This window comes from Plectropomus leopardus, chromosome 10, assembly GCF_026936395.1.
Source record: "Plectropomus leopardus strain MGB_pleo_1.0 chromosome 10, ASM2693639v1, whole genome shotgun sequence".
Classification (NCBI taxonomy): domain Eukaryota; kingdom Metazoa; phylum Chordata; class Actinopteri; order Perciformes; family Serranidae; genus Plectropomus; species Plectropomus leopardus.
Window position 1 is genome coordinate 21,452,053 of NC_142185.1, and position 16,420 is coordinate 21,468,472.

General features: G+C 37.6%; 1 protein-coding gene across 4 annotated transcripts in view; it reads left to right on the forward strand.

Annotated features, from left to right (window-relative positions):
• The window catches only part of uggt2 (UDP-glucose glycoprotein glucosyltransferase 2), a 59,860-nt gene that overhangs the window by 365 nt on the left and 43,075 nt on the right, over positions 1-16,420 (forward strand). For 2 of the 4 annotated variants that reach the window (XM_088083287.1, XM_042494123.2), the window contains exons 1-17: positions 532-794; positions 1,201-1,351; positions 3,601-3,683; positions 3,788-3,918; positions 7,882-7,994; positions 8,200-8,377; positions 9,844-9,940; positions 10,022-10,094; positions 10,251-10,351; positions 11,365-11,464; positions 11,871-11,931; positions 12,223-12,314; positions 12,491-12,641; positions 14,631-14,750; positions 15,092-15,177; positions 15,308-15,443; positions 15,722-15,853. In XM_088083287.1, coding sequence (XP_087939413.1) covers positions 1,227-1,351; positions 3,601-3,683; positions 3,788-3,918; positions 7,882-7,994; positions 8,200-8,377; positions 9,844-9,940; positions 10,022-10,094; positions 10,251-10,351; positions 11,365-11,464; positions 11,871-11,931; positions 12,223-12,314; positions 12,491-12,641; positions 14,631-14,750; positions 15,092-15,177; positions 15,308-15,443; positions 15,722-15,853 — 1,779 coding nt within the window. In that variant the 5' untranslated portion in view covers positions 532-794; positions 1,201-1,226. Of the gene's footprint in view, positions 1-529; positions 795-1,200; positions 1,352-3,600; positions 3,684-3,787; positions 3,919-7,881; positions 7,995-8,199; positions 8,378-9,843; positions 9,941-10,021; positions 10,095-10,250; positions 10,352-11,364; positions 11,465-11,870; positions 11,932-12,222; positions 12,315-12,490; positions 12,642-14,630; positions 14,751-15,091; positions 15,178-15,307; positions 15,444-15,721; positions 15,854-16,420 lie in introns of those variants that run through there. The other 2 variants (XM_088083289.1, XM_088083288.1) reach the window with 2 other exon arrangements.

Consider the following 16,420-nt stretch of genomic DNA (forward strand, 5'->3'; position numbering starts at 1 on the left):
ATGCATTCTATGTATTGTATTCTGACCTTATCTTATTTTTACATGCAGGTTTTGTTACGTCTGTCTTCTATGGCTTTTCATGTGAAGCACTTGGTGCATTGAAAAAAAAGCACATTGGGCTGCATTTCTTGTATGAAAGGCGCTATACAAATACAGTTTATTATAATAATTATATATTTTTATATTTTACTTATATTCTTTTGTATCTGGTATTTATATCTATTTGCTCAACCTAAGGTGGATGTTATTGAATGAATAATACTTGAAATGTAAATAAAAAAACATTCCAACCTACATCTTAAAGTTAGCATATCAGAAAAAAATATTGTCAAATTGTTATTATTAGATATTTAATTGTGACTCGGGCAGCTTCTCATATAGTTCTTGCCTGGTCACAGTTTTTCTCACTCAGTGCTCAGCATGGATGTATTATAGCTACACAGCGGTGCAGCAGCAACATGCTCCAGTGTTTGAGCCTCAGCGTCTGCCTCTTTAGCTGTCTACCGCTGTGCCAGAATAAATTCAACTTTACCACCGTTTTATTATAAACCAAACACACGCCGCCACTAATTGTGCCCGTGTTGACAAAGTAACAAAATGAGCCTAAAATAACAATACGCCATGTTTAATTTTTCATTGAACGGTTGTTTTAGACTCGAGTGACGGTCAGCGCGAGCCACCACAATACGCTGCTACCCCGGCAACTAGCTAACGTTAGCTGCGCTGGTTAGCTGCCCAAAATACCTACCTGAAGCCCGTTGCTTTGTATGGAAGCGGTCAGCATCACTAACGGGGTGAGAGTTATATTATTGGCAACACTGTGGCCATATTTCTATTGCAACATTATATTGCCGCATTTTTGTAGTAAGCGATATTTGTTCGTTAAACACGTTAGCGTGGCGTTTTCATTCATAGGAGCAGCTGTTTACTTTTATGCTAACTTCAGTCTACTCTGTGTGACCCCTTTCATCGTCCGTTATTTCCAAAATAGGTCTAGCTAACTTGATTTTTACATGTAGCTAACATCTTACGCAACAGTGTATACTTGAGTGTTTATGGAGTGTTTTTGTCTAGACCTGCATGTACTGCAGTGTTGTGGTTGACTTACTAACTTAGAGTAACTACGTGGCACTGACTGGCACCACTCAAAAGGCAAATGTACTTCACTGACGGCTTTGTATTTGCTCTCCGCCGCTTTAGGTTCATGTTACGTGTCGCCGGAGATTATGAGGATCGTTATTGTGCTGTCACTGTTGCTGCTGAGCACACACCATGCCATATCAGCACCCAAAGGCGTCACTGCCAGTCTAAAAGCAAAGTGGAACATGACGCCTTTCCTTCTGGAGACAAGGTACTCACCCCTGAACAGCATGCACTCACACAAATGTGTAGTAAGCAGGGCCGTAGACAGGGTTTTGATGTTGAGGTCATGACTCCAAGCCCCCCAAATGCACCCTAAGCTAAACACACTGAAAATAGACCCTTTTCATGGTGGTTTGACTTGTCATAGTAGAAAAAGCACAGGAGAACCTTATCTTGTAAACAATGTCTCTGTCTCTGTCTTAGCCCTGAGGGAGAGCGATTGGCTTTGAAGCAAATCTTACCTAGGGGCCAAAAGTGGAATTACACTGTCATGTGACACTATGGGACCCACAAATCCTTTTCCCCATTTTACTTCATTTGGGAAAGGGATGTCTTTAAATCAGTGAATACATCTTTGTGAGCATCAAAACCTGTGTAGAATTACTCATTTCACTATCAAGATTTAATCCATTCAGCTTGGTAACATTTGGAAAACCTGGAAGAGCCATAAGATTTAATTATTTTATTGCTATTCAAGCTAGCGGGATTCTACACTGGAAGTCAGCTGCTCTGCCAGCAGTAGTTAGAAGAAGATCCAGGTACATTCAGACGACAGAAATAGACCTTTTTTGGCTTCATGCGCCCCTGAGCAGCTCTCATAGGAATGTATGGGGCCCCACATCCATGGCTGTATCCAGGTTTTCTTAATACATCCATGGTTTCATCCAGGTGTCCCAGTGAGCCATGACAGTGGACCAATATGCATTAGGTGACGGCAGCCTGCGGCTCTGGAGCTGCACTTTTGCCCCTCTCAAATCACTCCCATAGCTTTCACACACACACACACACACACACACACACACACACACACACAAATATATAAAGAGATGAATAATGCTTGTTTTTATAACAGTTTTATTTTCATTTCTAATTGTCATAGAACTAAAATGACTCTTACATTCTCAAATTATAAAAATATCTAGCGTATACACTGAATAAAATAATTGTTTTAACACTTAGTTAACGAAACTGTGATTCATACAGTTGGCCTATGGCCTGGTGCCTCTACATTTTGCTGAACCTCAAAAGCTATGGCTAGTCTTCAGTCTCTCTTGCAAGGCTAGCAATGGATTCAAAATTCAAAAAAAGGAAGTTTTAGAGATAAATATATATAATTTAATGCTTGGATAGCTTTGTTCTCTTTCACTCTCAACTCTGCATCTAATAATCATAAATAGTCCAATGCAGAGTTAGCTACCTTGTGGGAAAAGATGTTGATGAATGCTTATTTGGTCCTTTTAGTGATGTTGATTGGCTAATTTAGATTTAATAGGCTGTGTGACCTTCATTATAAGACTCGAATGTGTTTAGTGGCTCAAGACAGATTTTTTAAAACCAAATATGGCTCTTTTAATATTAAAGGTTGCTGACCTCTGCATTACACACACACACACACACACACACCCTGGAAGTGGCTGGCTCACCTAAATGGAATGCAGTCATTTATAATGTTATCAGTTACAAGGGACAAGTACATCCATTGGAGAAGGGATTTTGTCCCAAAAGGCATTTTAAGTGTTTTTTAGTGGATCATAACTGTAGTATTTATAATAATAGACATAAATAGCAGCCAGAATTTTTTTTTTTTTTTACAAAACACTGTTTTTAACCTACCCTGTCAAAGTTCTCTTTTTATGGTGTTACTAAACACCACTCTGTTGGTCTTTTTTTTCTTGTGTGTTCAAAAATACACTGGTTGTTAAAAAAAACAAAAACTACTGCATGCCTCTAAGGTCTGTATAATGCTGTGTGCAAACTAGTGTTGTCAAAAATATGCATGTATTGAAATGTTGATTCTGACTAAAACAGTTTTATTTCATTTTTGGCAGAATCAATACACCATTACCAGCTGCAGTTTCTTGCTCTCTCTTTTGTTAATGTTTACTACAGTAATTCTTCCGTTTTCTGCTACGAACCAAGACATTTTTTGCCTTTTTATATCTGTCTTTGAATTGAAAAAAATACAATTTCATGCCCTCAGTGTCAGTATTTACCATGGTATTGAAAATGGTTCAGATTATTGATATTTTTTAAAGGTATTGTATCAAAGTTAGATATTCCTGCACTGTGACAAGATTAGTGCTCCTTCATGGGGATATTATGGTACCAAGACTAGGCTGAATTATTACCAGAAAACATAAACTAATTATGTAGGCTGTTGCTTAAACCCTTGTTACTTGGGTAAATACTGTGGTTACTGACTAATGCTTACTAATACTTTTGTTTAATCTTATGCAGCGAGTTTATTGGAGAAGATGGAAATGAGAAATTCTGGCAATTTGTTGACACAGTGAAAGAGCTCACAGTATACAAGCAAGGAGGTATGTTGTTCGACTCCAAATCAATTTTAAATACTTTCAAACCCAGACAGGTGTGCTTCTCTTCTAAAAAGCATAATTTTTACTGATGTTGATTTGTCTCACAGAGTCTGTGCGCTCGTACTACAACCTGATCCTGAAGAAGGCTGGCCAGTTCCTCACAGATCTTCAGGTTAATCTCCTCAGATTTGCTCTGGCCCTACGGTCATACTCACCAGCTGTTCATGCATCCCAGCAGGTATGTTCTATGTTCAAGTATGTTTATTGCGTGATGCAAGAGAGCCAGGTCCATTTATTGTCAGAGGCGGTTACATTGTCTGTTTACCAAAGTCTTAAACCCGCGCTGCTCTGCAGGACTTACTTACAGTTTTTCTCAGTTTCTGTGGCAAAATCTTTATATGACAGACATTATTTTGAAATAACTGTGTGAAATACTACATATCAATAACTAATTATCTCACAACCGTATCTATATATCTATGGTTTCTCACAGAATTCAAATGTGCAAGGTTCTCTAATCGATCCAGTGACACGTTAGTGTTGGTTATCAAAATCGATAAGACTGCTTTGGTGGCTTTTTATGTTACTTTCAGATGCAATTCAAAATATTTGCAAACTATTCCAAAGTATTTCTTAACTTTCAGAAAGAAATGGTCTTGTTTAAGGCCAAATAAATTAATAACAGGCTAACCTTTAGGTCCAGTAAGTCCATTCTGACATTTTAGTCCAGCAAATGTAGATTGATTGCAAAATTGCCTAGTCAGATTTAAATAAAAACATTGGAGATGTGTGTTTAGATTTTGCTTGAAACAAGTCAGTGCAGTAAGTTATTTTAATTTGATGAAATGTATAAAATAAGGCAGGATGTCAGCTACTAAAAGTCTTAAAATTCAGAAAAATCAAAAAGGTTCACTTTTAGGAATTCTTAGTGCTACTACAGTTTCTAGATAACACCAGTCCACCCAGTCAAGAGCTTGTGGTATATTTTGGAACAGATATTTGTAGTCCCCAGAGGATGAATCTTTGTGACTTTTGTGACCCTCTGACTTGTCTTCTAGTGCCACCAGCAGGTCACAGTATTCACTTTTCCAGTAAAATATATAAACATCTGATTGATGTTTTGGGATAAAATTTGGTCCAGATATTCACGGTCCTCAGAGAATGAATATCAGTTACTTTAACGTTCCCCTGAGTTTTCATCTTGCACATCATTGGGTCAAAATTGCAACTGGTTTATGACTAATTATACCTGTAAACTCTCCAAACTAAGATGGTTACCATTAACATTAACTGCTAAACATCTGCAGTATCACTGTGGGCATACATTAACATTTAGCATAAAAAAACACTGTGCAAATCTGACACAGGATCACAGATCCACTAGTATGGCTGTAACATTTTAGTCTTGTTAATTATCAATAGAATATTTGATGACAATTGACCAATAATGATGGAGTTATTTTAAAGTTGGTCCTTTCTCATGACATGCCTACATTATCTGTAATCACTGCTGTCAACTTACAAAAGGAGCTTTTCTGTTTGATATTTTCATCATTGGCAAGGTGTGATAGATATTTTGATCATTTTGAGACTGCAGTTTTGTTAGTTGCATAACAGAATGAGATGTGAACCATCTCAGGCACCGTTGTCAAAGGATGTGACAGGTTGAGAAGATGAACCTACGTTATGCAAAACAAAAGACAAACTTGAAATAAGTAATAGAAAAGAAAAACTTCAAAACAAGTGCTTAAAGCATACTGCAGGCTCTGTGACAGACAGGTCCCTTGTGAACATAACCCCAAACGAGATAAAATTGCTAATTAAGACAAAGCAAGTGACATTAATTATAATTAAGTCAAACAGCCTCGCATAGTCAGCACTAGATAATCCAATCCATCCTCAACATTTTTGAACTAGATAATCTAAATATCACTTACTTAGAAGTTTAGTTTTAGAAGGCTGTATCTCAAACTCCACAATTCCTTTATATGAAACATCTCAGAGGAACAATATCTTGCTTATGCCAGAGAAAGAGATGTAGAAATCCATGATGGTTTGGTAAGAGAGGTCGACAGAGAGACAGGGAAGCAAAACCTGCAATGGATGCCCAGTGTAAGTACATGACAGCAGAGGCCAAAAGATTTTTCCCACAGTCAACAAAAATGATATGTAAGGATGGTGAAATAGTCTGGCAAGAAAGTCAGACAGAGTATTCTGTGGATGGACAGTGTGGTTGCAGAGGGGATTTGCATTTTATTCCTTTCTACATAGTTCCTATTTTCTGTAAATTTTTGGCAGTGAGATTTTTCTCTTTACAGTACAAAGTGATAATTCAAGCACTTAAATTTTACATATTTATTTTTACTATTAAGTGCTTACTGAAAGTAGGGGGAATACATTAAAGGTATTTGCTGAGGCCCGTGAAACATTTATTTATTTGAAACTGGTGTCTACATGACATGAATTTTAAATGGATACTACTTAGTTGGCAGTAGACTAAATACGACTTTAATAGTGGGAGACTTATGACATTTCAGTGCACTCTGTGTGCACAATTCTTTAGCATTTGGATTGATGTCTCCCATTGGTTTGTGGAATCCCATTTTGAAGCCTCATGTTCGGCATTTCAGCTGTAGCCATCTTGGTGACTATATTTGGGAGAGAAACTGGTGCTGTGAAGAGGGAGGGGTGGATCTTATTGAGAGGCCGAGGACACTATCGGCAGATGGATTGTCACTCAAAGCAGCTCACCCCTCAACATGCGTAACTTTAAAATAACTTAATAAAATGTAAATGTTTAAGATATATTAAAATTCACCTCCTTTACAGTTGACATGAATGTTGTAATTACTTATAGCGACCAAAACTGTTTTGTAGCAGGCTGTAAACATGTTTATTTCTACTGTAAAGCTGGGCATTTTAATTTAAAAGCCTGTGGGGATTTATTCTGTTTTGGAACAAGCCTCAAGTGGCCGTTCAAAGAAAGCAGTTTTTGGCACTTCTGCATTGGCTTAATTTTTCGGCCTCGGAGGTTGCTGCGTGGGTTTCAGCAATGATAAGAAGGAATTTCATTATGATGCACTGGTTGATGAAGTTCTTTCATTATAAAATGTGTTAAGTGTTTGAATGAATAATGACCCTCAGTAGCTGAAATGAATTGTTTTTTTGGTGACACAGTTTTGGTGATTGCTGGACACTATTGAGAATAAATCATGTACCTGATTTATCCATGATTAATGGTATCAGCGAGTATGTGAGTCTATCCATGCACCGATCTGGTACCATGTAATTTAATAATAAACTTTAATGAAGTTTCACACTTAAATTAAACAGCAGTTGTTCCTGGAAATTAGGGATGCACAATAATATCTGCACGTCATCGCTATCAAATGATATTGGTTTTATTGGCCAGCATGCTAATTTCTGCTGATATGAGAAACCAATATTTGTATTCATTTATTTTTTAATTAACAAAGTGAACATTCACAAAACAGTACAAGTATTTTTCTTATTTTGCAGAACGAATGAATGTTACATACACTAAAAAACATTGCATTTTATGACTCGATCTGCTGGTGGGCAATCACGATAAGAGTATGCATAATATGATGTTAATTCCACTACAAAATACACTTGATGATCACTCAAATGTGGATATATCAATATCGGTATTGGTTATCAGCTAAATGAGTTGTTATATATCAGCATATTAGCTACTGGCAAAAAATCCAATATCTTGTGTCCCTACTGGAAATAGGTTATTTTTTATTGCTCTAAAGCAGTAGCCTACACATGAAGTTGCACTGTGCAGACACTGTAAACTACTCCTCCAGAATGGCGAAGAAGAATTGATAACTTGTAAATAGTGTAATGTTAGCCCTTAGCAAGATGTCAGTAATGTGACAATATTTTACACTGGAGGGTCCTACCAGGTAAAGGTTTAACCTGTGCTATGCCATACAATGACACCAATCATTTCACATCCACACAGGGTTAGTACAGCCTTCTATTTTCTTTTGCAATGATATGGGATTGGTACTAGGTGGCGGCCAATATGCAATTTCAGAATTTGGAGTTAGTATAGAGAAGGAAAAATGGTTTTGGAACATCTCTTGTGTTCGCCAGATGCTGTCAGTGTTAGCGTCATGTTGATGCCAGCGTGTTATAGAACATTTTCTCACTCCTCTGTGCTCTTTCACAGATAGCCAGTGATGAGCCTCCGCCTGAGGCTTGCTCTGCCTTTGTCTCCATCCACGGTCAACATAGCTGCAGTACCAAGGACATCAAGAAGCTCCTGAAGGCAGCTGCAGGCAGGTAACGCAGAATGGCACTGTCTTCCCTTCTGTGGATAAACTCAATTTGTAGTGCAGAACAAGATGAAAAGTTTACACCGTTATTTTTTTCTTAAAAATTCTTCTTTCACTGACTGCATTTTATCTGGAGTGACCACAGAAATACTTTTAATACAAATTATTTTTTCCTGAAATGCTTTTTTTACAACATTTAAAAATGTTTGCAGGCCAAGACCGTATTTATACAAGAATGATCACACATATCCAGGGGTTAATAAAACAGATGTACCAGTTGTGATCCTCTATGCCGAGATTGGAACCAAGAAGTTCACAGCATTTCATAAGGTGCTGTCAGAGAAGGCTGGAGAGGGCACACTTGTTTATGTGCTGCGGCATTTTGTAGCGGTGAGTAGCAAGGCTTTTGAAGTAATGTTCCAGTGATTAAATGTTTTTAATAAATATTAAGGTTTACTGTTTATCTCAGAGAAAAAGATTTTCAGTAATCTAACTTGGGCTTCTATGTTTTGTTTTTCGCACAGAAGAAGTCTGTTAGGTTTTAAAGAATAAGGCTTGTGCTATTATATGTTTTAATTATTGACAAATCCAGTGATAAGCATTGCCTGTGCAGCCTAATTTATCTTATTCCTCTGTGCCATAGACCACCATTGTTTCATCTTTACTCAAGATGATGGCACTATTGCAGCGATACGACAGTGACATGTTATTCCTTTCAGTGGATTCTTCAAAACTCAAAAAATTAACTGAGATACAGACACCTTTGATGGAGTAAAAGGTGCTTTTCTTTAAGATGGGTGGTGAAGAAAAGCAGAGTGTGGGTGTGAAAGTCTTCTGATTGTGCCTGTGAAGGCGTGAGGCAGTGCTTTGAAACCGAGTGACATCTGTGTCAAGGTTGAATGTCAGTGAAGCTGCTGCTGTATGTGGGGGCCCGTGTGATTCTTGTTCCAACTGGTAAAACGTGTTATAGATTATAACTTTCCTTCACTGTGTAGGGTTGAAAAAAATCCCTCTTGCAGGCAGTAGACGTGCACATCAAACACAGAGGGGCAGTCATATGAAGATATGAAATATGAAGCCAAAAGTATGTGAACATTCGAGCTATATGTACTGTGCCGGGCACTAATTTCAAGTGTTGACATTATTCTTAATTGGAAGGAACCTAGCCAAAACAATGAAAAGCAAGCTCAGACGGTTACCCCTCTCCACCAAGCTGTGCAGTTACTGCTGTCCAGTCCAACACTTTTCTTTTGCCGACTCTTATTGCCCACATTACGCATGTGTGCTGCTGTTCAGCCATGGAAACCCATATCATAATGTTTCCCCCCGAAAAAAGATCCGTTCCGAAGTTGCCTCCTGAGGCATTTTGGAACTTGATAGTGAGTGACTGCTGCATCTTGCAAGTGAAGACAATTTTTTGGGCGTCAGCATTCAGCCTACTGCTGTGCAGCTAAGCTGTTGTTGCTCTGAGGCGTTTCCGTTTCACAATAACAGCATTTACAGCCTATTGTGGCAATATCTTGCAAAGCAGAAATCTGATTAACTCATTGTAAAGATGGCATCCTATCACGGTGCCACGTCTCTTCAGTGTGACCCACTCTAATCCTGATGTTTGTGAATAAGGAATAACAGTACAATGCTTGTAAACGGGATTTTATTTACCTGCTAGCTTAACCCACTAATTAGAACACCTGTCCACATAATGTCTGCCATATATTGTACATAGGTAAAGGCAGAAAGCATCCCCATGGGATGATCCTTGATTATTTCTGTTACCTCTGACAGAAATGTACATGTAAACAAAACTCTGCACTGTCTTTGCTTTAAGCCATCACTCTATTTCTCACTGCTTGCAGCATCCAAAGCCTCAAAAGATGCTTTTATCCGGGTATGGTGTTGAGCTGGCGATCAAAAGCACAGAATACAAAGCTGTGGATGACACTAAAGTAAAAGGTCAGTTTGTGACTTATCAAACATTCAGTGCAGAACTTCACTGCAACCAAGTCAATAAAACAAACAGTTTGTGCTTTATAGATTCAAAGACAATCACAAATGCTGAGGATGATAATAATGATGAAGTCCAAGGCTTCGTTTTTGGAACTTTAAAGTGAGTACCTAAAATGTCTCTCATGTACTCTCATATCTCATGTACCATAAATATTTCTTCATGTATTTTTCTGTTATTGCACCTGTGGTTTTTGTGACATGATAAAGAGATAAAAACTGTCTTTGTATCTTACTTATATCTGCTTTCCCTTTTAAGGAAATCTCACCCTGAACTTCAGGAGCAACTCACTGAGCTTCGGAAACATCTCCTGGATAGTACCAATGACATGGTCCCTCTCAAAGTGTGGGAAATGCAAGGTATTAATTTACAATTTCACTTGTTTTTTTTAGCTTTCTAATTATGTCATATTGTACCATTTGTGGTTGGAAATGTGTGTCTTTGACCAACAGTTAAAAAGATACCGATTTTCAACCAGCTTTGTATCACAACAATGTAGGTAGTATGTGTAAATGAATTGCGGTAAATTTCCCTCCATCTTGCCAGCGCCCAGATCTCCCTGATGCTCTCTCATCTCAAAGTGCACCATCTAGCGCATTTTCAGTGGCTCTAGAGCTGTTGCTCAAACTAAATTTTTGTTTGCCCGCCACCACGAAGCCAAAGACTATAAAGTGGATCAAGAGAGAGACAAGCCTCTGTCTCTGTCTCTGTCGCTCTCTCTCTCTCTCGCTCTCTCTCTCTCTCTCTCTCTCTCTCAAATTAGACCAGACTCTGAACAAAGAGTAAAAACAGGCAGAGCTGATCAAATATAAAGCAAGAATCTGATACTGTATTGCCTTTTCAAGTGTCCTCAAAAACATATTTTAGTGTGCTGTCACGCTGTAATAGGAGAATTTGTGATCAAGCAGCAGGTGCCATTCTGTTTCCTGTATTATAAAAATTAAGGCTGAAAGCCATTTATAGAAACATATTTTTGAGACTGTTTGTTGCCAGCCGTCTAATATATATATTTTTTAAATCTCAAAATGGTCAAGCTCGTATAACATAACCCACCAGCGAAAGCGTCTTTATAGTCAGTTGCGGCGCAGTGCATTCTGGTAGTTTTAGGTTTTTACATCTCTTGAGCAAAAGCGAATGCCATAGCTGTCTTCATCTCCAGTCATCTAACACCAGTTTCACAGTATTTGTGTCATTCTACTGCAAAGATACCCTAGTTTTGTGAAAAGACCATTCTTCATGCAGTGATATACTTCTTTAGTAATTTAAACACAGTGTATTGACTATAATCTCCTTCGATTGCCTTGCATGTTAATTAAATTAATTTGCATTCATAGATACAAATGTTAATGATTTCATGATTTGATCTCCACAGATCTGAGCATCCAGGCAGCTGCCAGAATCATGTCCGTGCCAAAGTTTGATGCTTTGAAGCTCATGCGAGACCTCAGTCAGAACTTTCCGAGCAAAGCCAGGTCAGTAAATTTATCTTATTTACTCTTTGGTACCAGTCCAGAATCCATATTTTAAGGAGACTATACTTTGTGTTACAATGTGTGAATCCAGGCACGACAAATGCTGTTATTAAACTGCACAAGAAATATGTCTCTTATAAACCCCTTTGTTTGAGCATTACCCGCAATAAATACAACTTTAGTTCAGAGATGTAATCAGCTTTTTGATGTCTGCTTATTTTGGCTCTGGCAGCTTGTAATAACACCAAAAAGTGCTGAGTAAGCGTCGGGTGTTTATAGGGAATTGACTGAAAACGTACCATCTTGTGGGCCCACAGGTTTTTGGAGATTAAAACTGGCATTTTACTGCCGGCTTGGGATGTGGTAAAAGCTGATGGTGACTGTACATGTTTTACTGTTCCCACAGATCACTGACAAGAGTGGCCGTAAAGCAGGAAATGAGAAAAGAAATTGAGGAGAACCAAAAGGTACGATATAATAAGCGGCGTTTCCACATGACGGTGCAGGAGGTTTCCTTTGATAACATCTTCAGTCATTGCACAAGTTTTATTTTAGAGAATGATTTTCTAATCTATGTCTGAAATAAATTCCATAACAATATCAAGTGTGACATTTTATTTTCTCTAGTCCCACTTTATCCCTTCCACTTACTGCTGTAGTCTCTGTGCATATTTCTTACTGTCAAAAGATCAGAAATTTGACATTAGAATCGTTCATTTAGGGGCATCCAACTAATACTTTGAGCCTTTTTTTTTCAGCGCCTCAGTGAGACCATTGGTGTTCACCCGGGAGACGGGGAGCTGTTCATCAATGGACTGCACATTGATCTGGACATTCACAACCCTTTCAGGTAGGAACTCAGCAGGATGGACCAGTGGTTTGCCCTGTACTCTCCCCAGGAAGCTTCAGACCTGTGCTTCGACTCAGTAATCTTGATGCAACAAGATCAGAGTTAGGAGCACAGCAGACAACACTGCCACACTGCTAATATTTATAAAAATCTAACCTGTGGTTTTGTATTCACAGTATTTTAGACATCCTCAGAGGCGAGGCCAGGGTCCTAGAAGGGCTTCATAACCTAGGTATAAAAGGAGAACATCAGGGCAAGCTGCTGAGGTTGCCTGTGAACGCTGTGGATGACAGCTATGCCTTAGATATCAGACATCCAGCCATAATGGTGAGTGCTGTCAGAAAGCATTATTCTTCTGGCCCAGATCAGCACTGCAGGTGTTTTTCTTCTTTGTCTACCAGGGTGGGAATTGGTGTATCAGTCATCAGGCTATTGCAGCAGTCTCGCGCCTGCCAGAAACTTCAGGTATTAATTGGGAATTCAGCCAAGAAAAGCTATCAAATTAAAAACTTTTCATTTTTGCCCCTCTGGCCATTTTAATATCCAAGGTACTATAAAAATGCCAACAAAATGAAGAATTTAAGCCTTTCCACATTCAACTCAGAGGTCTGTCATTTCAGTTTGCTTGTGCATTATGTGTGTCTGAGAGAGACACACACACACACAGAGGGAAACAGAAAGAAAGAGTGTAACAGAAATAATGATGGTGAACCAGCGAGGCAAACGTTTGCACTGTGGGGAGGCTTGTACCGTAAGTTACCGAGAGAAAGACCACAGTCAGTGCCAGATTGGCCAGCAATGATGGATCATTTTGCTACAATGATTATGGTCATTTATCATAAAAAGCCTACTGATGGTGGGTAAAAGTGCCTATGTTAAATATTGTGCACATCAGATCCAGCATATTTCTGCCCACAGAATTAAGATAAGATGCTTTATTGTCTCCGAGGGGACATTTTGCTTGGGCGATAGAGCTACACACAGCTGCAGTCGATTTAAAACAATATGTAGTCAACAAGAAAGTACAGTGGTACACACAGTAATAAATTCCATACAGCAAAAACATTACTAAATATTGCGAAAGCCCTGAAAGATATAAATACATAGGCATTATAAAAATGAGGAAATAAACCATAAAAAACATATAACCATAATTCATACTACATAAAACTACGACCAGAATTGTTCACTTATGTTCTGTGTAACAGCTATATTTACATGCCTGTTTATTGAGCGGGCAAGTTGCTCAGTTAAAGCACATTTAAGTTGAATCTATTTATCTTTTACACGTTTTGATGAAATCAGTCAGTTAAATGTATTAGAAATATTTGTATTTTATGTGATTACGTTCACAATCGCATAAAATACAAATATTTCTAATACAGTGAAAAATGGCATTGTTTCTGATGCCATGTTTTCCAAAGATTTGTTATTGTAAATAATTTCCCAAAACATTGTTTTTCGTAAATGTTATTCATTTACTTTTATTTAGTGAGTTGTTGTCATTTTTTTTAGTATTGAACTGTGCCACACATTTCATTGGCATTTATAATATGATTTGGTTATTGAAAAATGTGATTAACAATTTCAAATGGCCCTTATATGCTATTTTTTTTCTGACAATGTTTACCCTTATAGATTTAACTGTGCTCATTTGAACTCTTTTTTTTTTTAGTGTTTTCTTACTTAAAGGCTTGTTGAATTAGTCTTAGTTTAAATTTTGTCATTAGGAACATCCCTAGTATTTAGCTTGGCTGCAACTTATAATTATTTTCATTTCTGATTAATCTGTTGTTTATTTTTTTGTTTAATCAATCAGTTGTTAGGTCTCTAAAATGTCAGAAAATAGTGAGAAGAGACACTGATTAACATGATCAGGGTTTCTCAGATCTCAAGATGATAACCTCAAAAGTCTTGTTTTGTCAACAACCCAAAGATATTTGGTTTAGTTCATGGGGGAGTAAAGAACACTTGAAAATATACACTTTTTTCTTAAAAAAATAGAACAAATGAAATAAAATTAGACAAACCAATTAATCGATTATCAATTTAATTGGCAATTAAAAGTGTTTTTAAAAGTTATTAAAAGTTGATTCATTGATTAATTATTGCAGCTCTGGTACTTAAATTCCTTTGATACGTATCATGTCATAACCACTGAATCAATGTAGTCGAAATATGATAACACCAGACACAGTTGTCCTTAATTGGTGTACTAAATCTCTAACTTTTCCAGGGTTGCTGTTCTTTTGGTTGCACTCAGCTAATGAATATGATCATTGTCACACAAGCCCTCTTTTTATCATTCATTTTCAGTGGATAAATGACATAGAGAATGACCCTATGTACCGCAGCTGGCCCACAGGTGTACAGGAGCTCCTCAGGGCGACCTTTCCTGGTGTCATTCGACAAATCCGACGCAATTTCTTCAACCTTGTAAGTCCTACTGAGGCTTGAAATGCTGCAGGGTAGTGTGGTGATAAAGGAAAGGGAATTGAGTGAAACTGTGAAACTCCTCTCTGCTAGACAAGATTAAAAATATTTTTTGTCAAATTGTGGGTGTTTGCAATCATAACATTTCAGTAAGTATCATGAGATACAATTATAAAAGAGAATGCTGTGTACATTTTGAATGCTTAACATTGCCTCTGATTATGAGAACTGTCTTGGACTGGGTGTATTGTTGTATATGCCAAACTCTGATTCATCCGTGATCTGAGTTGGAAAATGGGTATTTGTAAATGATTAAGATTTGATGATGATGCCTTTGTGGTTAGGTGCTATTCCTGGATCCAGTACAGGAAGAAAGTGTTGAGCTGGTGAAACTAGCAGAGCTTTTCTACAAACATAAGATCCCCCTGAGGTTGGTGTTGTTATTTCTTACACCTCCACAGCTGTTTATGTGGTCCACGCTTGGCATTTATAATCTTAACCAGGTAGTGATTCTCATTTCACCTGCAAATTGAATACTTGTTTTTGCCCCCTTTCTGTAGAATTGGATTTGTGTTTGTTGTCGACACCAAAGATGAGATTGATGGCTTCTCAGATGCAGGGGTTGGATTTTACAGACTGCTGAATTACATCGCAGACGAGTACGATTTATCCCAGGCTCTGATGTCCATGGTCTCAGTAAGTATATCACATGTATAAATCTCTGTTGTTTTAGCAAGCACCTCTTGAAGAACAAGTAAAGCAAACTCCTCGCCAGCTCATATGTCTTCGTGCCTCAGAAGTCAGTTGTTTTATTGTGCCTTGTGTTCCCATGGTTTGAGACATTATTGGACTAGATGAGTCAGTGGGATTTTGCCTCTGGTATCTGCTCTCTCAAATAGAGTTGGGAATTATTGACAGTCGCAGGAATCTGAAGAGGGAGATCAAATCTGATCTGACTTGCCACTCTCTTGCAGTTGTACAACAAAGTAGACGTAGGGGAGACGCTGTCTGTTGATACAATCACTGCTTACTTGAAGAGAAAATTCCCGAAAGCCAACGCTGAAAGGATTCTCGGTGTAGAGTCCGAGTATGATGACAAAAGAAAGGTAAGGAGATTAAATTGTTGGAAACACTAGGCCTATCTACAATTCCCTATAAACATACTTTTTTTAGCGTTATAATCTGCTCATAACACTTTATAATTACAGTTATAAGCACTCATAAATATTCATAATCGATCATTAATAATTATAACACATAAAGCATTTTGTAATGACTAATAACATTGAGTATCATATTACTTCATTATTGCTGTTCACTTAACATTTTTTCATCAGGATCATTCATTCAGGATCACAGTGTCTTATAATTGTCATACTTATAATATATTCATTTTATAATACAATATAATTGAAATTTTGCATTACCCCAAAAACCACAAACAGCCCTTAAAATAAGAAATATTAATTCCAACAACATTCAACATTGGCATTGAGGATACATGCCTATTTATTTATTTACTTATTTATTTATTTTGACTTACATATGAGCAAATTTGTTATTATGGATGTGGCTGCAATTGATTTGATGCAATAATTGCACATGTTGACATGGCCGTCACAGAAGAGGTTACCAAATAGTTCCCTCTTGTTTTTTTTTTTCCATTTCTGGAG